At 45.6% G+C, this 22,095-nt stretch overlaps 1 protein-coding gene across 3 annotated transcripts in view; it reads left to right on the forward strand.

Annotated features, from left to right (window-relative positions):
- The first annotated feature begins 11,332 nt into the window (after positions 1-11,332).
- The window catches only part of SPAG6 (sperm associated antigen 6), a 66,896-nt gene continuing 56,133 nt past the window's right edge, over positions 11,333-22,095 (forward strand). For all 3 annotated transcript variants that reach the window (XM_003988147.5, XM_023256422.2, XM_019834047.3), the window contains exons 1-2: positions 11,333-11,492; positions 11,578-11,673. In XM_003988147.5, coding sequence (XP_003988196.1) covers positions 11,468-11,492; positions 11,578-11,673 — 121 coding nt within the window. In that variant the 5' untranslated portion in view covers positions 11,333-11,467. The remainder of the gene's footprint in view (positions 11,493-11,577; positions 11,674-22,095) is intronic.

A 22,095-nucleotide genomic window follows, 5' to 3' on the forward strand; every position in this document is an offset into this window, starting at 1 on the left:
AGAAAAACGACCTCCCCTTCCCGGCCGCGCTGTCTTCCCGGTCAGGGAGGCTTTACCAACAGGACACGTTAAGGAGGAAACCGCCATGCTCCCCGTCCTTAATTTTCAACCGGCCGCTCTCGGAGGAGCGTTAAGAGCTACCGCGCAGACCGCGGTTACCACGGCGCCGCGGGGGCTCCGCCAGGCCCTGCGCGTGAGCCAGGGCCGCGGGGCGCCGGGAGGCCATTTTGCGCGTGCGCCGCTCGCCTCGCGCCGCCCTGGGTTCGGCCGACTCGGATCCCGCCAAATTTGAAAGCAAGATTCTCAGGCCCTGCGGGCTCGGGAGGTGACGAAAGGAAGTCGTCCCTCCAAAGTCGGAACCCGCGGCAAGGGGAGGCGACGGCGGGGTGCGCGTGGCCTCCCAGGGCGGCCACCTTCCTGCCGAAGGCTTGCCCACCGGGCGAGACATCAGCAGGTCTGCCCGTCCGCGGAGGCACGGCGACCGGCCCCCGGGCCTCGAGCTCAGCGCGGGTAGGAAACGGACCCACGTCCGGGGAGGCTGCAAAGCCCACCGACGCGCGTTCTTGCGGTGCCGTTCCAGAGAGCCGCCTCGCTTTGCCCCCGACTCCTCCTCCGGCTTCAAATCCTATGCCCTTTCTCCTTCAAAAACGAGGGCTCCTTGCAGTTTGAGATTTCATCGGATAGACTGCAAACTGAATTATTAAGAAAGCACAGCGTTGCCCTCTCGAAGGTTCCCCCAGGCCGCGCTTCGAGGGCGGTTGACTGGAAAGGCCGATGGGAGGGAGAGGGTCCGCCAGCTGAGCTCGTTTATTGGGAAGAACGGCTCCAATCCCCTGGGAAGGACACTTAGCCGGGTGGCAGTGTCAAAGAGGGGGTGGCTTCGCGACAGGAATCTCAAGATCCGGGCAAAGGCCCACACCTGGAGACCCACAGGCGACGCCCAAATAGGTCTCGGGGCCAGGCGCACCCGAGAGGTTTGGCAGCCTCACGCCACCGGGCGGGGCGGCTGGCGGTCCGAGGCAGGGGAGGTCGCCTCCGAAAGACGCGGGGACGCCGCCGGTTTCCGACAGAGCCTGCGCCTGCCGGGTCCCCAGGGTGGCGACGCTCATCTGGCCTGGCACTCCCACTGGCACCCAAAATCCGGGAGAGAAAGGAACGGCTGGGGAAGGGGAGTCGGGGGGGGACGGCGGCAAAGTGAAAGCGGCCTAAAATGGGCGACGCCGGGCGAGTCCTCTTTATCAGCGCAGCAGACTGCAGGAGCCGCCATTTGGTGGCGGATTTTGGTATTTCAGTAGCACGTTGTGCCGAACGTCACAACTGGCTTGTCTACGTGGCAGGGTCATTTTTACGCCGCGGTTTTCAAACGTTCAAAATTCCCCCCTAGCCTTCCCCCCCTGGGGGGCGTTGAACCCCCTCCCCCACTCCCGGCGGACCGCTCGGCTCGCCCCCTCGACCCCCGGGGCGGCGGACGTCTCCTCCGGGCGACGGCGGCCTCCACCCGCGCGCAAAGGCCGGGGTGGAGCGTGACCGAGCCCGGCGCACACCGAAAGGGGGGGAGGGGTTCTCCCCGTTTTTCAGAGACTGGGGCGACTGCGGGCGCCCGCAGCTCTCCTCCCTCCCCAGCGCGGAGAATCCCGCGGCCTTGCGGGCGTGACGGGCATGGTCTGGTCGCCGGCCCGTACCCCTGCCCCGGCCTCCCGCCTCACACCTCTCGGGCGGGAGGAGCCTCGGCCTAGCGGGGAAGGAACCCACCCGACGAGAGGCGGCTCCTCTGGGACCCCGCACTGGCGCTTCCAGCCCTGCCCGGAGCACCTTCGGGGACCGGGAAAGCTGGACAAATCTGTAGGGCGCCAGGCGGCCCTGGTGTCCCGCCCAGGGTCGCCGGGTCTTCGAGGGTTTCCATTCAAAAGCCCCCGAAGCGTGAGGTGCCTACCGAGAGGAGAACAAAGGGCCGGGGGCTGAACGCGCGGCGAGTCCGCGCGCGCGGCAGCCCTTTGCTCGGCCCGGCTCGGAGTCGGGGGCGCGAGCAGGACTGGCTCCCGGCCTGGACCCGGGCCGGCGGGCGCTCCGCCGAGTCCGCGGCCCCCGCCTCCCCGGCCGACTGAATGCACCCAGTCTTCGAGCCGGAGCTGCCATGTTGCGTTCACAGAGGGCGCCAGTAATTTGACGCTTGCGAGGCGGCGACACCCCCAACGGAAGAGTCCTTCGGCCCTTCGTGCCGCACAGCTGCGGTGAAAGCCCGAAGGGACCGCGGGGGCGCGGGCGGGAGCGAGAGAGCCCGGTGGGCCGCCGAGCCGGCGTGGCCGCTGCGCCGCAGCCGCTTCCCCTCGCCACCTTCCTTCCAGGGGCTGCGGGGCTGCGCGCGAGGCAGAGGCTCGGTTGCCAGTAGCAACCACACGACGGCGATTTGCAGCCAGGGCCGCCGCAGCCGCCGCTGGTTCGGCTGCCTCCTCTCCCACCTCGGGGTCGAGCATTTGCAACTCCGGGGGCTGCCCTCGTCGACATCCCTCGCCCCCGCCCCGGGTCCTCGGCCTCCGGGACCCTCAGCTCCTCTCGGAAGCCTGCTCCCCGGCTTGGCCCTGCCCCCACCACAGACAATAGGGGCGGCTTGGAGAGCACGCTGCGGCGCGCGCCTCGCTGAACAGGCACCTGAGCCCCCGAGATAGGGGCGCTCTGCTGAGTCCCAGCCCCAGGTGCCCTGGTCTCCAACTTGAGCCGACACGCTTTGCCAGTGGGCCGGTCCAACAGAAAGCTTTTCTTGACATCAGAAATAAGGACGGTGGTGAAGAAAGAAGTCAAGGCAAGACGCCCACTCCCTTTCTGGCAACGTGGACACAAAGAAGAGCTGGTTGCATCTGCTCTCGGTAACGGTGGCTTTCCTCTGGGTGAGAGCCACAGGAAAACGTTACAACCTTCCGTCTTCTTGGACTACCACGAATATTTTGCGTTTGCGCCAACATTACAGCCAAATACTCGTTCTTGTCACGCATAAGTGGATGGAACATTTCCCCGTCCCCTCCCCCCCTTCATTTCATTTCATTTCATTTCATTTGATGAACCACATCAGCCCTTGGCAGTGTAGACCGAGTGGTCTGATGCAGAAAGAAAATGATTGACCTTAACCCTCAGGAATCTTTCTGCCTTTTCTAATAACTGTGGCTCTAAGACACTGATTTAAATTCAACAGAACCTTGTTAGTGTTTTATACAGGTTTTTACTGAGGAAAAATCGGCAAAGTATCCAGCATAATCTTTCACTTAGCTAATAGGGTAACTTGGGAAATACGTGCATTGCCAAATTTCTTCACTCTGGAAAACTGTCCCTGCTTTCAATAGCCATTAAATTAGTTCTTCAAGGATGAAAATGTCACGTAAATCACAGATATGCTGAAATTTCTAAGTTTAAAGCACCTAGAGGACAACACCTGTCTTGTAAATCTTTGTGTGCTCCAGAGTCCTTTTAACATAGCTCAACAAATATTTAAGTTTCCAGAGGATCCCAGAAGTTCAACAACCCTTGCTTTAAAATATATATATATATTGATACCTACTATACAGCGTGGGTACCTTTAATGAAATCAGTGAAAAGCTAAACATTTTCCAAGTTAGTGGAAACCAGATAGTCTCATTCATGCATGTTTTTACCTAATTTTATTTCAAGTCTGGTCGATTGTGCTAAAATTATCTGACAGATGTTTCCAGAATTCTAAGAACAATGATAAATTGTATATAAGAACTTGTAACTTTGCTATTTTCCCACTAAAGGTGTCTGAAAATTGGTTTAAATAGCCATATGCAAGATGAAATTTTAAAGTGCCTTTCATACTTTCATACAGCACAGGCAAGACATTAGCTTCCTGCACAGTTCAACAGGAACATTAAAGGGGCTAGTATTGGATGTTGCAAATCTACCAAGGCAATGCATCTTGAAATATCCTTTTTCATTTAAGTCAGCTTTAAAACACAGTGAAAGCAGCTAATATGTCTTAATTAATCATATCTGATGGTAAACTCAAATCAACACGCATCCTAAAATGACTCTTAGGTATGATATTTTAAAAGGGGTTCACTTTCAAGCTTCACAAAATGTCAAGTTCATTAAATAAGGCAGTTTACTTCAAAGAAGAAAGTTAGCACTACTTGGTTCCTGGAGGCAACATAATGACCTGTAGCTTGCCCAAACACCCCACCACCACCTTAAAAATAGGAAAGCAAGGCTTTAGTGAAAAGTTCCCTTCTACGGTCTTTCAAGAAAGAAAAGCTCCAACAACTTGCTTTGGACCAAGTTAAAGAGATTATCTCCCTTTTTCATTACGACTGTGTCTTTCAATGAATTGAAGGATAAGATCAAAGTGCATTCATATTCATGTGAATTATCGCTATTGACTTGAATAATGATGGATTTCATTGTTTTATTTAAACTGAAACCAGAAATGCTGCTGCTTTTGAGTCTACACCCCTAAGGCTGTAGAATTTCTTCTATGAGGACTCAAAAGCCAAGCAATTAGGTCTGACAACCACGTCATTTCCATAATGTACTTCCGTACAGAGGACTATTTATTGGAATCGGTTACATTTCTATAGAATCTTACCACGCAATTTTTGACTCCTTTCCAACCTTCTGAAAAAGAAAAAGAAAACCCCAAGTTTAATAAACACACTTCCAAAATACTCAAGTGTGACTCGTACTGGGAAGATAAAGTGATGTTTAGAAAGCATCTAGTTGTTCATGAATCAGAAAATTAATGTTATCAGTAATTAACTCAGGACAGTGTTTTTGCTTTGAACATGATTCATTACAGTTTGTTTTCTAATGTAACTGAAGAACTCGGTCAGAGTAAGCTTGGGAAAATGTGTTTACCAGCTGTTTCTTTCTAAATATGCCTCGTGACAATTTTCTTAAAATATTTTCACTTGGGTTCTCTTCAAACCATCCCATCATGTTCTATGGAGAAAGAGGTTATGAGATGCACTGGACCCCAATCACTTTTCTACTCAAATTATGCACCTATTAAAATTCTTATCACTTTGGAGAATACCTCTAAGGAAATTCATTACAACAAAGTAAGTTTACAACAGCATAAATTAAGCATCCTTTAAAATAGATGTAAGAGAATGCATTTCATGAACTTTAATATACACAATTCATATAGGCTCTCCAAACTTGAAGAGAGACTCTAGTGCAATACAAGTCTGTTATATTACCATGGTCTGCAATGGGCTCTGGGAATATCCTTTCCCACAAAGATAACTGATACTAGTTACTTGATATCACTCTTAAATTCTTGCCACACATTTAAATCACACACAAGCACCACATTGTTTTTAAAGAGAATCAATGTTTTTCTATCCAATTGTGCAACAGAAGCCTGTATCTTCACTGTCCCCATTTGGTGTCTATAGTATTGTAAGGCATTCTTCAAGCCAAGAGTTTGTTAGTAAGTTTGTTTCCATTTGGGATTTGGCCATAAAGATACTGGAATTATTTATATATTTCTAAGTTTATTCGAACTTCTAAGAACTTTACTCTTGACTTACAATTAAAATGAAAAGCAACTACGTAGTCTTTCACCAGAGGGGGGGGGGGGTGGGGGGGGTGGGGGGGTGGAGGAAACACTCCTAGAAGAAAAAGCATTACTTTATAATCATTTCCATTCTTGCTAATGGGAATGGTATTAGTATTTTCTTCATATAGGTAGTCATTAATGTTTTATCCATATGAGAACCTTTATTCTTCACCCCCTCCAAAAAAAATAAATATGGGGTAACGTTGGAGTAGGAGGCAAATTAAAGTAATCCAGCTTTAGCAATATTCAGATGTTTCCTCTAAAATACCGGTTTTAGATATGCTGTGCCGCCGCGCCTTGCATCCTAGTCTACGTTTTAGCGGAGCTCACTTTCGGCTCTGATAATCTCGGTGGGGGAAACCGACATGCAGAGTGGATAAACAGCCTATGCCGTTTTTGTAAAAGAAACCTTGAAACTCTTCTCTCATTACTTTTGCACTGTTTCCTAGGGGTCAGAGCATAAAGTCAGTTGTTATTCAGAGTAATCATTGAGCAAGAAGTTTTGGGTTGGGACTTGATATAACAAAATGACGTCAAAAACTTAAAAAAAAAAAATTGAGGTTCGCACATGCGCAGTGAGGTATGGCTTTTTTTTTTTTTTAAGTGAGCTTTTGGCTTTTCACCCCGCCTCTGGGATCTGGCCTGTGCCGCGGGGTCTAGGGAGCTGGCTGGTGTAAGGTGGTGCGGGGTTCCCTCCCCACCCCGGCAAAGAGAGTCTGAACCTCCTGGCTTTCCCCCCGCTAACGGGGCTCTCTTTATAACTCCTGGCTGGACAAAGTCAGGGGGAAGCAGGGCCGACCGGAGCGGCCGCGGCGAGTATTTCTGGCTGCGCCAGCGCTGCGGGACCTCGGCTCCCGGGGTCCTGGTCTCCGCCCGCTCCGGGCTGGCCCCTGAGACTTGGCCGCACCTTTGCCGGGCCCACGGGTCAGCTGTGGCGCGGGGAGGCTCGGGCCGGGACCTCTCCGCGAGAGCCCGCGTGGCGGTGCGGTTCTTGCTGGAGGCCTGGCCCGGGAAAGCAAAACGAAAGGATAGAGGCCTTCTTTTTCCTGCAACCCGCCCCCCAGCAGACGCCGGCTGTGCGGGACCCGCGGCCCCTTCCCTCACCATCCCCAGGCCGGCGGGCCTCGGGGCTGTGAGGATGCACGGAGAGTGGGACTTCCCCCCACCCCCGCACCCCACCTCGCTCGCACCCTTCGGCTTCGCAGCGGCAGAGCGCACAGCCAGCTCGGGGAGGCCCCGCGGGAGGGAGGCCGCCGGGCCGAGCCTGCGCCGCGCTTCCGCACTCGCGCCTTCGGGCCGCGCGCCCCCGCCTCTTCTTCCTGCCTGCGCCCCCGACCCTGACTCCCCCTTTTCGGCCTAGCCCGTGGCCTGGCGGCGGGGCCCTCGAGGGTTTCCAAACTACCGCCTGACCCCGGCCCCAACCGACTCCCGGCGCCCCCTCCCTCGTTAGAAACTGCGCGGAGGTGCTCGTTGGAGTTTGAGAACTTGTGGACTAAAGGAAACGCTGAGGACGTCTGGGAGTCCTACGTTCTTCCCTTCCCCTCGGGCCCCGACACCCCCCTCCGCACTGAACACAGTTGCCGGCCGGGGCCAGCGCCGTCGAGCCGGGGACCCCGTGTCCACCCGGCGCCGAGACCCGCCTGCGTCCAGCTTTGCGGAGCCGGCCGGGAACTTTGGGCTCGGAGTTGGCGGAGCCCCGCGCAGCTGTGGCGCTGGACCCGCACCTGAGGCGTGCGGGGACTGAGTCCTCCCAGGTCTTGGACCGGATGCAGGCGTGGTGGGCTCCAGGGGTCGTTTCCTATGTGACACCTTCCCTTCCATTTTTGTCTCTTGTATCCTGTACTAATAAGCAGATGGGAAAGGAACAGTACCTACCTTCCCTGAGACAAGTCCAACAACGCCAAGGTTTTAAAGAGGTGGGGGGCATGGGAAGTGTTGAGAGAGTGGTTAACATCTGTGTCTAGGAGCCCAGAGATCTCTATCTGGTGATGCGGGGTTTGGGTACAATTTTTAAAGAAAACTCAGTTCTTTAAAGACACACACACACACACACACACACACACACACACACACACACACACACACACACTTTTATGCATGTCCCAGTGCCTATGTCAGAAGTCTACATCCCTTTTTAGTATCAATCACTTTGTGCTATATGCTGCCTTTGGAAGCGAAATTATTCGTGTGTGGAATCCCCCTAACCACGGTTTACTTTGGGAGTGGAAAAGATGAGTCCAGTCTCAGCATCCATTGAATTACTGGAAAAGAAAGACATGTGCAGGTGTATCCTTTGGGCCAGTTCAACCACTGTCATCTTAATATTTTACTGACCTTAACCCTGAAACGTAAACACTTTAAAGTTTAAAATGTAAAGAATTGACTTTAAAAGGCTTGAAAAGCAAAGAATAGGTAAGACAAATACTACATAAGCATAGAAATGTTAATCTCCTCCTGGATAGGAGTGACCGAGTCCCTCTTGCACTGCCGACAAACCTAATGGCACAATGGAAGGTCTGTTGAGACCTAAGTGTAAAATCCTGATGTTTCCCCCCACAAGACTGCCGGAGAAACATTTCAGAGTCATATGTTTGCTTTCATCATTATAGATAATACTTTGAGTCCCCTAATTTGGTTATGGGGTATGTAGTGCCTTTATTTTTAATTCAAGTATGCAAATATGGAGTTATTTCAGTAATTTTAGACTTGTTGGGAAAATGATTATTGTATTCTATAACTTGAATGATTACATGCAATTGCCAAGTGAATGCCTACTTCAATGCTAACAGTATTTTAATCCTTTGAGGGAGGGGAGAGGGAGATTTCCTGTCTAGATGAAACCCAGTTAATTTTTCTTAAAGACAAGAAGGCTTTTATTATTTAGGTGATGTAGATATTCTCATTTCTTCACCCAGGTTCCCCTAAGTCCCTTGTCTTTGCTTCCAAAGCACTTATGTGGTTTAGAGCAATTACCGCTCTTAAAACAGGGGCAGGCTGCAACGTATACTTGTTGAATGAATTAACACTTTGTTTACATGTCTTTCTCCTACCTGATTTCATGTGCTAGGAGACAGGCACATTCTGTTATTAGCAATTCTCTGGCACACATTGATACTTCATATGTGTTTGGCTTGGTAGAGGAACACACACACTTGATTCACCGCCACAATTTTTTTAAATGTGGATGTTAATATCTAATTAGCACATATAAAGCCTTAACTTTTAAAATTCGGCTAGGAGCCGAAGAAAAAAAAATCTATGTATGCTAAAATTAGCAAAATTTCTTTTAGGCATGGGTGGAATATATTCCCATGATAATGGGATTTTTCTGAATTCCCTAAGCAGATTTTTAGAGAAAAAGAACAGGATAGACTGGCTTTATAATGTTGTCTTTTTAAGTCTAATTTTCATAAGTAAAAAAATTAAGTGCAAAAGTGAATTGAAAGTTACACATGACTAGCTTTTTACAAAAGGAGCCACAGGCTTCCAAAAAAATCTTTCATAGAAACACTTTTGCAATTTCTTCAGAGAACATGTTTCATCCTCAATCAAATGTATAGTTTAATAGATCAAGTACAGTGTATATCTGTATTTAAGGTCAGATGGTACTTTAAGAACAGTCATCTTAAACAGCACTTTTTTAAAACCTGAACTATCCTTTTGAACAGTTTTCTTTCTCATTACTTAACTGTTACAGGTGTGTATGTGATCCTGGGGCATTCAATTAGCTTTGAAAAACAGAAGGTGTTTTATTTTGAAGTCAGTAAGTTGAAAAGTGGGTCAGAAAATATAGATTGGCTTTCTTGTCAGTAAAAGTAACCTGCTGCCATATTTTATATTTGAATTGCTGATACTTCATTTGTATGTATATTATAATCATTCTGTTACATTTCTCCATTTAATTTTAAAGACTGTTTTTCAAAAAAATCTAGAATAAAGAGCAAAGATCTACTTCTTTAATGTGTCCAATTTCAGATATAAACTAGGAATCCTATACTATGTTTTATTAGAAACAATACAATTTAACCCAGAGACACTGTTAATGACAGATATTCAGAACCTATAGTTAAAAATAATTTAGGTACCATTTGAACTGAAGCTTTTAAACTTTGTAGCATTCCAGAAGTAGACTTGTATACGTAGTATAAGACTTAGCCATTTGTTTTCACTATCAAGTTCCTATCTCAACACTTTTAAAGTAGAAATCATACTAAAACAATTACTAAAAATGGCAGCTATGGTAGCTTAGGAGTTAGAATTATTTAAGGACTGAAACCAAATATGGAACCTTTTAGTTTTACGGGGATTTTTTTTTTCATAATGCAACAAGGAACTGAAAACAAAATTACAGTGAAGGTTTTATTTGCCATTTTAATTATTTGCTCAATCTGTTTCCCCCTATGTCTCTAAATGGGAACATACAAAAACTTTAATTTTAAAGGACCTCTTTCCTTGGAGAAGGGTGGAGATCATTGTGAAACTGATGACTTTGGAGTTAGGTGAAGGGATTGTGAGTATCACTGACTTCTGAACTTGCGGAGCAAAAGACCTCCACCTGCTCGGGGCAGACCCGAGTGAACACACTTACTCTTCTCTCTTATTACTGGTCCTTTCCCTAACTACCTGCGGCTCCACTAAATATCAGGACTGCGTCAGAAAACCCAAGTCAGGGTGAGATCTTAAAGATTATAGAGGACGCACCCCAAATATGAGAACAGCTAAGTCTGCCTACTCCCTTCTATGGATGAGATAGCAGGAAGTTTCCTGCCTTGTCACGACTCAGCAGCAGCTGTGGCTGTCTATTCCATTGGCACCTGGAGAAATTGTAGTTTCTGATGGAGAAACATTTAAAATTGACACCTGTCATTGAAACATTTCCTATACACTTTTCAGGCAAGCTAGAAGCCAGTGACAAGACTAAGTGCTTAATTTTTGTTAAAAGAAACTGGGTGAAAAAACAAAATTAAAGTTCTACAAGCTAGGGAGGTCTGGTTAAGATAATTAGAATCAAGACTTTCCAGGTGAAGATTCTCTCTCTCTTTCTTTTGGAGATGTCATTTAGGCAACAAAATGAAGGCTAAATTTAAAAGACAAAGACAAACGTTTAAAAGTCACAAAAGTGAGGAAACCGCAAAGTTAGTAGCAACTAGGAGAAAGTCACGGAGGACAGGACATTTATCCTACTGTTTTCCCGTCTGCTTTTCTCATTGAATCTCTAGGAGTTGCTCATCACATACTTTTAAAGCAGTATAATTAAAGTTACGAGCATGGTTGGTCTCGACCCTCCGGGAATCCTGAAGCCAGAAATGCCAGGTGACGTGAAAGCTGGATTAAAGGGGAAAACCATCCGGCTTTCAGGTTGCACTGACAATGTCTGCATCAGATGACACAAGGTCACACGTGAGACGTCTCTTGACCGTCTAAGCCAAGACGACTCCCCTGGCGTAGCTTTCTGGCCTCTCGGGGCTCTCCTGGGGGCTCCCCCCCCCCACCCCCAACCCGGACCCAGTCGGCGCCGCAGTCTGGAAGCTTCGCGGCTGGGGGTTCGGTGAGCAGGGACGCCCGCACTCCTGGCGGACGCCCGTGGCCCGCAGCACAGCGACATCCACGGTGCACGACTGCCACGGCGACTGGGCGACTGCGGCTCGGCCCCCCGGGGCCCCTGCAGGCGCAGCTCCCCCGGGGCTGGCCGCCGGCGCCCGGGACCGCGGCTGTGACGTCACGCCCGGGCCGGCCGTTGCCGCGAGACGGTCGCGTTCCGGTTCCGGTCGGTTGCCCGGGAGACGCGGGTACACAGAGAGACCCGGCTCCCGTCGGAGGCCGAGGCGTCGCGGCGGTCGCCCCCTCGGCGTCCTCGCAGGCCGGGCGAGGACCGGCCGCGTCGCCGCCGGGCTTGTCGCCATGAGTCAGAGGCAGGTGTTGCAAGGTAGGGCCCGGGGCGCCCCGACGGGGCTGGCGGCGGGGACGGCGGGGACGGCGGCTGCACCGTGTCTCTCCCCCCACCCCCGCAGTGTTCGAGCAGTACCAGAAAGCCCGGACCCAGTTCGTGCAGATGGTGGCGGAGCTGGCGACCAGACCCCAAAACATCGAGACCCTGCAGAACGCGGGTGAGCCCGCGCCCTGACCGCGCGTCGCTCCGCGCCCCCGGCCTCGCCCCTGCACCTCGAGGTCCTGGTCCCCGCGGTGCCCCCTGGCCTCTCTCCCCTCACCCCGGATCCCGGGCCCCTGGTCGGCCAGTGTCCCCGGCCGCCTGCCTCAACCCCGGGCTCCCCCGTCGCCCCGCTCCCCTGCCGGCTGAGCTTTGGGAGAGGAGCAGGGTGGGGACGGGAGGGCGGCGTCCCTAAGTTCCAACAGCCCACCGCGCACGCTGTAGGTGGAGGGATTCGTTCTCTTGCCGGGTCTTTCTGGGCGTGAGGCCGAGAGGGCAGAGCCTCCAGACGGGCGCGAGAGGGGCCCGGCGTCCCCCCCTTGCATCTTTCTCACAACCAGGCAAGTGTCAGGCTGAAAGTCAAGGCCGCACGAACTGCCTGGAAGTCATTTTACACGAATGGGAATCCGCCTTAATCAGACCCATTTTAGGCGGGTGCCGTTGCCTGTCACCCTGCCTTTGATCACCTTCGACTTCCTCACACCAAAGGAATTCCAGAGCCGTGGACACATTATTTCTCGTCTTGCATTAGTGACAGAGCAGAGGTTTGCTTGAATAATTTCCAAGACATTCCAAGTAGGCAGAGTGTTAGCTTTGAGAGGTCCTTGTGGTGCTGTCATTCCAACCCCCCCCCCCCCCAAGCCCGAGCTCAGGCAACCTCTAGAAAGAGGAAGGAGGGGGGAGAGGGAGGTTTGCTTCTTATCAATTAACATAAGCAGATGGACAAGGTAATGGTGGATTAAGGACGATTCCACCACCATCTGAACTCAAACTAAGGTAGCATTTTATCGCTACTGTGTTGTAAGAAGCGTTCAATTTGTAGGACGTGATCTTTCAAACTCATTCAAATGAACACGGAATTAAAAGAACTTTAAGAACGCATTGACAAGGCAAGAGTGCTTAGACATAACGTTTACTCTGGCTTCTTTGAGGGGAATGACTGTTGTACCTAGGCGGCAGTTTCTTCTGTCCCTGAGAGGGATTTGGGTGTTTATTCCGTGTATGTTTTTGTAGGGGGAGGGGTTGTATTTGGAATAGAGAAAGTGTATTTGATAATCATGTTTTAAAACTCTTTGTTTTGGGATAATTGTGGATTTACATGCAGTTGTAAGAAATCATAGAGCTCCCCTGTGCCTCAAAAGTGTGTATGGTGGGACAGTTGGCACTGACAAAAGTCCATCAGTTTTATTCGGTTTTTCCCAGTTTTGCTTGTACTTATTTGTGTGTGTGTGTGTGTGTGTGTGTGTCTGTGTGTGTGCGTTTAGTTCTATACAGTTTTATCCCGTGTGTATCCATCCAGATAGAGAACACTTTCTTACTGCCAGGATCACTTTTTTTTTGCCCTTTTAGAACCACACCCACGTTCTTCTTGTCCCTAACCCTGGACAACCACTAATCTGTTCTCCTTTTGAAAATGTCAAAGTTGGTAATCTTTTGTTCTGTGTTTGTTTCATGTGGATTGTCTTCTGCGTGTGTGTGTGTGTGTGTGTGTGTGTGTGTGTGTGTGCTTATGAGCAAGAGTATGTACTCCTCAAAGTACCCATAGCAGTGTTGGGCACAGTATTTCATATATAGTGACTAATATAAGTTTATAAGAGCATATTATATTTTTAAATGCACTTAAGTTTTAGTTTTTCCCCCCTCTCAGTCCTACTCAGTTGCTTTTGTGAATGGGCACTTACTTTTTACACATATGTAATTTCTGAACTATGTGTATACTATATTTTAGCTAAACTAAAACATTTTTTGAAAGGGAAAATGATTGGCATTATTTTAAAAATTTGATACTGAAATACAGGGGTATAAATAACACTTAAGATACAGAGCATCACATTTTAGTATAACGGTGCCAGGTTATCTCTTCCTGTATGTGTACAATGTAGAATATGTTATGGAATTTAATCATTAGGCTAAGTGATCATCAAAGTATAAGTGACTTAGATATGACATCTTAAATAGCCACCTATTTCCACTCATGGTCTGGCTTATGAAGGAATGGAATACAAAAGGAATATAACTGTTTTGAAGTTGTCTGCAATGTTGATAGAATGCTAAGATTGTTTTTCTTGAGGAAAAATATTTTTAACATATTTCATGTTACGTAGATTCAACTTAAGCACTCCTTTAATAATTTTACATTAAGACAGCTAGTGGATATTCCAATATATTTATTCTTTTAATTAAAATAATCATAATCTGTAAGCTTTGTTATGAGCACTTACTGGTCTATAAGCCATTCAAATGGTTTGTTCTTTTAAAAAAAATCAACATGGATTTTAAAATACTTTTGAAAGAGCCACAATATATATACATCACTTACCAAGCTTTCTTTTTTTTTTTTTTTCCAGTCAAGTGACTTCATTTTGGTAGAATAAAATACCAATGCATTTTATTCCTGACTTTCACATACTCTCTGCATACCTGAGAGGGTTTGTTTTGTCTTCTCACTTTTCTCCTTTAATGAACTGCTTTACTAAATACGTATCATGGATCCAAGATAAGGTGAAAAATATTTCCCATATAGACATCACGATAAATCAGTATTCACTTGGTGAGAATTTTCTAATTCATTCACTGTGGAAGGAACTTTAAAGGTAAAAACTATCAATGGAGTTTTGTTTCATTTAAATCTCTGATCTTTTTCATTACATCTCTGATGTGCTAATAAGAATATTATGTCCCAAGTTAATTACTAGAGCAAACAAAGGGCTGCAAGGTGTCATCTTCAGAGTATTTGGACAAAAAATGATTTTGATTTCTAAACAAAATTGTTGCTAGAAAAAATGGTATACAATGTGTCTATAACCTAGAGTTACTTTTTCCTTACTGAGATTTTGTTCCTTCTAAATCAGAAACATAGGTGAAAACATTACAAAGTTTAATGTTTGTTATAAAATCTCTTTATGCACCCGCCAACTCTGTACTTAGAACCAATAATACATCTGTACAGCTATTTAAAAATGAATTTTGATACTTCCCCCCCCCCTTGAATAAGCAGTAACACATATAACACATTGTGGATAGTAGAGATAATACACTGTTACTTCCACCAGTTGTTGAATTTCAGCAAATGGAGGTGATTGTTTAGTTGCAAAATACAAGAAACGTGTTTTGTGGCATTTGGGAATATCAGGCCACTCTTAGGTTGCTTAGAAATTCTGTCTTTCATGGTAAGCTAATATAAAAACTCCCAAGAAAATTCTTTTTAACCTGCTTAGCTATATGAACTATTTCTGAAGCAGGGATTTATGTAAGAAAAATTGGGGGTAAAGTTTAAAGTAATACTTTGTAATATTTAACATGTAACCTATTGCAAAACAATAAACATTCCTAATCAGGAGTTATGCACGTTTTCAGTAGAGCAGGAATGGAGAACTGCTTGACACTTTAAACAGGCATCTGCCTGAAGCTAATTTGCAAATTTAGGCAATTTGATGGGTGTAGAATTCAAGGAAATAAGTCTTATGTGTTGACACAAAATGATTTTAAATTTCCTGTGTCTGGGGCCAGGTGAAAATGTTCAGATTAATGATTTAGCATCTCAATTTGCTGAGAAGGAAAAGCCTACAGGCTTACTACAGTAAGCATTTGTAATGTGTTTAAAACAGCCTGGTAGGTACAAGTACCATGATTCTCTGTTCCAAAGGATATTGAAACTGAAAAGATAATGAGTAGAGCAACTTCAAAAACAAAAAACAAAAAGAAAAAAACAAAACAAAACAAAACCCCTTAACTAATCATGCTATTTAAATTTCATGAATATAAAAGGAGTCTTAGAAATGTGAATGCATGATAATTAAAGCACTGATCTTTTCTTAAAGGATAGGGATAGTGGTTTTTTGTGTTTTGTTTGTTTGTTTGCTTAAGTGGAAAACATTTCAGGAACTATAAAAATTCTGAACTTGTGTACACTTAATAATATGTGTTAATAATACGCAATAATATCCTAAAAACAAGATTATTTCAAATTTTATTCTGTGTCCCAAACCCGTGTTCCTTCATGGGCATTTATCTGCTTTGTTATGTAACCACTGGTACACAAGTAGAAAATAATATAACTAGGGCTAGGATATCATAGTTTTCTTAGGAAAAACTGGATGATTAAAAAAAAAAAATCCAGGCTATGGATGATCCTATAAGAGTGGGGCTTAGAAATGGCAAGTTTGGGGGCGCCTGGGTGGCGCAGTCGGTTAAGCGTCCGACTTTAGCCAGGTCACGATCTCGCGGTCCGTGAGTTCGAGCCCCGCGTCAGGCTCTGGGCTGATGGCTCAGAGCCCGGAGCCTGTTTCCGATTCTGTGTCTCCCTCTCTCTCTGCCCCTCCCCCATTCATGCTCTGTCTCGCTCTGTCCCAAAAATGAATAAATGTTGAAAAAAAAATTAAAAAAAAAAAGAAATGGCAAGTTTGTGTGGGGAAATTTTATGTGACAAATTAATGTTTTTGAAAAGTTATTTAAATATTTCCTAACCCCTCTTTACATTTCCATGTTTTTTCATGGCTTTTGCTCCTCTGACTAGAACTTTTCCTATACTTCTTCGCCTAATTAATTTCTGCTCATTCTTCATGGCTCTGTTTAGATGTTGATTCCTCAGGGAAGCCTTCCTTGAGCCCTCACAGTAAGTTAAGTCTCTTGATTTATGCTTTCCTTGCTCCTAATATTTCTCTTTAATGATACTCATCACAATTGCAATGATTTAGTTTCTGTTTTCTCCACAAAATGTAAATTCCATGCCTAGCATAATGCTGAGCGTGGAGCAGAGGTTCAACATATTTAAATAGAATGAAAGAAGGAATAATTATTTTTCTAAGTGTTTTCACATCTCTTTAAAAGTTTGTTGTTATAACAGGTCAGGTAGGTAAAGTACGATTCTTGAGTGTGGATACTTAAGCCCCCAAATGGTCGGATAATTGCCTTCATCACAGACAAAGTCAGTCCTGGCCAAACTGAGACTAGTACATGTTTCTTAATTGTTGCCTGACATTGCAACTCTTTCTGCGTACCTTGTAGGTATTAGTAAGCTATTTCTGGCTGGTTCTAGGAGTTCCTGACCACCGTTAAAACAAGTCATCTGTTTAGGCCTTTGGGTACCAATGGCTGTCTAGTAATTGTGTGTAATTGGCTTTGAGGTCTCCTAGAAGACCATTATGGGAGCTTGACTGGAGGCCAGACGCAGAGGAGTAACTTTAATTGAGAAGTACCTAGAAGTCTGAGGGAGTGGGAGTTGGATTTAGGGCTTATGCTGGACTCAGAATGCTAGAGGACCTTTCGGCTTCCTTGGGCTTCTAAGGGAAGCCTTATCAAGCCAGAAGCTCTTTAAAAGCACCCCAGGAAAAGTGAGTAATCCACTGGAGGTTGCAAACCGAGATAGCACTTCGGAGAGCTGTTAGACTGAGTGAGTCCCTGCTGGGATCGGGGAGAGGGAGAGCGCAAAGGAAAGACTTCACCAGAGCCCGAGGTGGTTAGCTGCCTTGGACTGCCTGCTCCCCTGGGCCTTCGGACAACACGGGAGGTAGAGCACTTGAAGAGGCAGGCACTTGGTACTTGTCGGCTGGTCAATGTGAGCATGTATTTAACACTTGCCTTTGTTTTTTTTATTTGGCCATGCTTTGTGCGAAGGACTTTTACTCCATGTTCACTGAGGTCAGATCTTCGGGGTTTCTACTGAGATGAACTGGCTCTAGGAGAAACCCAGGGCCACACCTTGAGAAAAATTGGGTCTTGCATTGTGGTGGGTGGGAACGGCTCCTCTGAACATGTCAGACTTCCCTAATTCTCAGGTGAAATCTTGGTTTTGCCACATACCCCATTTTCTGTCGTAAGGATGCCTCATTTTTAAAGTTACTACTTATTCAGGTTCTACGTCCAGGTGAATTATGTATGTGTGCATGTGTCTTCAAGGAAATTATCTCTGTCCACTTTTCTGTATATTCTAAGTTCTATCTCTGTGTCATTAGAATCACCATTAATTTATATCCATAGAGTAGCTTACATTGGTTTTCCATAGAAATGTCTTTGTAGAATTATTCTAATAGTATGCCTTTTTTTTTTTTTGAGGGCTTATTTAAAAACGGATACTTAGAGTTCCCCATAGCCTCTTTAAATCTAAATCCCACTGAAGACATTGTCCATTTTGTTGTTAAAGGTTTTTTTTTTTTTAATATAAAGATACACTCTTTTATTCAACCAATCTTTATTAACTATTACGCGTCAAGCTAGGCCTACGTATGAAATTTCAGGAAAAAAAATTTGTTCCTGCCTCATTTTACAAAGTAGTTCCAGTTTTGCTTTTGCTGCCAGGAAACTCAGTGACACATTTAGAGTTGAGTTGCAGCAGCTATTCCACCCTATATTTCTGACAAATAGTCCCCATCTCTCTACCTCATGCCTCTTAATCGTTATCTTTGTATCTGTATCTTTTACAGTAAACTATCTCAAAAAATTGTCAAGTAAGTGGAGTATGAATAAAATACAACAGTTTATCTAAAGATAGACTTCTGAGCTGATTACCTTCCAAAGAGCCCTCTCCAAATATTACCCACGAAACCTCTTGGAACAGACCATTCTTTTATAGCCTATTTATTCTCTACTGACCCCACTGATGGACATTCCAATTTTCTGCAGGCAAGTGGGTATCGAAGGTACCAGTTTAAAAGAGGAAACACATTGACGAAAGAAGACAGACTAATCCAGTGTATGCAGCACTCCAGAAGACTTTCAAATTAGAATAGAATTATATCTATATGGGGTGATGCGGGGCGAGGGAACAGTTGAAATAAGCCATCTATTTCAAAAACAAACTATGAACATGGGGCTCCTGTGTGGCTCAGTCGGTTGAGCATCCAACTTGATTTTGGCTTAGGTCATGATCTCACAATTTGTAGGCTTGAGCCCCATCTCAGGCTCTGCTCTAACAGTACAGAATCTGCCTAGGATTCTCTTTCTTCCTCTCTCTCTGCCCCTCCCTTGCTGACATGCACACACTTTCTCTGTCTAAATAAATCAACTTAAAAAAAAAAACTATGAACATATATATTATGTGTATATGAACATATATATATACTATATATATATTTGTATATTATATATATATGTTCATATCTTTTAGAATCCATTTTTTTCATTTTAAAAATAGTTTCTAAAAATCACTTGAGGTACAATTTACATACCATACAATTCACCCATTTAAGTGTAAAATTCAGTGGGTTTCGGTACATTGTTAATTTTTAAAAGTGTTTTTTATTTAATCTCTATACTCACCATGGGGCTTGAACTCACAACCTTGAGATCAAGAGTTGTTTGCTCTTTTGACTGAGCCAGCCAGGCACTCCGGTACATTGTTAATTTTTAAAAACTGTGGTAAAATATAGCAAAACTTGCCATTCGAACCACACAATTCAGCGACATTAATTACATTCCTAATGTTATGCAGCCATCACCACTATTTACCTCTAAACCTTTTAAAAAGTGACTCCAAACAGAAGCTTATTTTGTTTTTCTTTTAACTAAAATTGGCCTAAAAAGAGAAAGTTGCACATTAAATTTTGCAGCTTGCTCATTCATCGTTCAACATTTATTGAGTATCCAAGGGCCAGGTGCATGCTTAGATGCTGGCCATGCAAAAATAGAAGGCAGAGACGATACTTTTAAGGAGCTTATTTGCTACAGGAGAGATATATAAATGCTATTTGATAAGTGTCCAATATATAGACATACGGAGCACCTATGAAGGGTATCTAACTCAAGCTTTTGAAATGAAGGGTGCTTTCATGGAAGACTTCTAGAAGGAGATATTATCCACCTGAGTTTCCTAGGACAGCCAGGTGAAGATGGGAGAGAGGAAAACTGTGCTCAGGTAGAGGGAATGTTATGTGCAAAGGCACAGAGGCAAGAGAAAAGGTGGTACTTGATGGAAAAGACAAATGTTTAGATCTGGCAGGAGCTTCTTGAGATAATACAGCCGGGAGAGGAAAGTCCGTGACTGCAGAGGAAAACAGGCCTAATTATAAAGGACCTCATCCAAAGTTTGGCTTTATCCTGAAATTGGTAGCAAGCCACTGAAGGGCTTTCATTAGAGGAACAAAGGGATCTATTTTGTGTGTGTGTTTTTAAAATTTTTATTTATTTAAAAACATTTTTTAAATGTTTGTTTATTTTTGAGAGAGAGAGAGAGAGAGAGCATGAGTGGAGTGATGGAGGGGCAGAGAGAGAGGGAGACACAGAATCGGAAGCAGGCTCCAGGCTCCGAGCGGTCAGCACAGAGCCCGACGCGGGGCTCGAACTCACGGACCGCGAGATCATGACCTGGGCCGAAGTCGGAGGCCTAACCGACTGAGCCACCCAGGCGCCCCAATTTGGGGTTTTAGAGAGACGATTTTCACAGCAGTGTGGAGAGTAGACTGGAGGGGATTAAAACAGGATCAGGAAGACCATGTGCCCATTTTTGCTTTAGCACTCACGCTGCATGACAGATCTGTAGGATTTGTGACTTCGTAGGAGGGGCAGGGGCAGGTCCGGAGGGAGAGGAGTTCAAGGTGACTCACAGTCTTGTGGTTGCCATTCCTTAATGGAGAAGGGATACAAAAAGCAGAGGGAAATGGCGATTTCTGTAATAGTGGTGAAGTTGAAGTGTCAGGGATATCTATGTGTCCCTGCCTGTAGTAAGCAATTTGGATATATATGGCTCTGGGACTCAAGAGAGTGATCTTAGCTGAAAATAGAGGTTTGGATACATGGAATTCGCATGTTCATTGGAAAACTATATGGGGCACCTGGGTGGCTCAGTCGGTTAAACAGCCGACTTCAGCTCAGGTCATGATCTCACGGTCCGTGAGTTCGAGCCCCGCGTCGGGCTCTGTGCTGACAGCTCAGAGCCTGGAGCCTGTTTCAGATTCTGTGTCTCCCTCTCTCTGGCCCTCCCCCATTCATGCTCTGTCTCTCCCTGTCTCAAAAATAAATAAACGTTAAAAAAAAAAAATTAAAAAAAAAAGAAAACTATATTAAAAGCCCATTTGATATTTTTTCATGTAATTATAAACCCGCTAATTCCAATCATTTTATCTCACGTATTATGAATTGAACTTGCCGTAACTTTTATGCTCTGTGTACTTACTCAGTTCAGATCTCTCATATAGACCGTGGTGGCCATGACCCAGTTAAGAGTCGAAGAGTTGGCACTGGAAGAATGAATGAAATCTTGGTTTAATACGGTCATCAGGGAAGGGAGCTACAGATGTGTTAATGGTAGAATGAACGCAACAGATTATACCCTTTGGTATGCACATATAGGTCAGTTTTCATTGGCAAATGGGCTGTGATTGATATTGGGGAGGAGAAACAGGAGAGCATAGACACTAGAGCTATAAAACAGTATATGCCTCATAGAATGGTAATAATGACTGATGGGTTATTTTTTTTTTTAATTTTTTAAAAACTTACTCATTTTTGAAAGAGAATGAGTAGAGGAGAGGCAGAGAGGAAGACACAGAATCCGAAGCAGGCTCCAGGCTCTGAGCTGTCAGCACAGAGCCAGAGGTGGGGCTCGAACTCACAAACCATGAGATCATGACCTGAGCCGAAGTCGGACGCTTAACCGGCTGAGCCCCCCGGGCGCCCCATGGGTTAATATTTGTAAATTTCTTAGGGGAGTCCCTGGTACATGGTAAAGTGTGCTTTGTGCCCTCTTAGAAGAGCTGCTAGCTGCCTGTGGGAGTCAGTGGTCTTGGTCCCAGCTTCTTCTCACCCCTCCCCCACTTAATGACATACCGGATGTGGGAGCCCTTCACTCACAAACACCTGAATTAACAGTGACTCGCCAAACAAAATTCAGAGGATACTGTAGTTATGAGAGTACATTAAAAAGAAGAACACAGCTTTTTCTTGAATTACTTATCATTACAGGTGAATTCTGTGCAAAGAGACTATCCATACATTTCACAATTCATTCTGACCCTTTAAATAAGTTACAGGCCTCTCTGTGTGTTGGAAGGGATATAACATTTAAAATCATAATTGATTTTATAGTTGTAGCCGCAAAGAAGTATTTCGCAGAAAACGGCAAAGAGATATGGTACTGAAATTTATGATTTCTTTTTTAAGTGTTTATTTTTTTTTTAAGAAAATTTTTTTTAACGTTTATTTATTTTTGAGACAGAGAGAGACAGAGCATGAATGGGGGAGGGTCAGAGAGAGGGAGACACAGAATCTGAAACAGGCTCCAGGCTCTGAGCTGTCAGCACAGAGCCTGACGCGGGACTTGAACTCATGGACCGTGAGATCATGACCTGAGCTGAAGTCGGCTGCTTAACCGACTGAGCCACCCAGGCGCCCCTAAGTGTTTATTTTTTGAGAGAGGGAGAGTGTAAGCGAGGGAGAGGCAGAGAGA

Source organism: Felis catus, chromosome B4 (assembly GCF_018350175.1).
Source record: "Felis catus isolate Fca126 chromosome B4, F.catus_Fca126_mat1.0, whole genome shotgun sequence".
Taxonomy (NCBI): Eukaryota; Metazoa; Chordata; class Mammalia; order Carnivora; family Felidae; genus Felis; species Felis catus.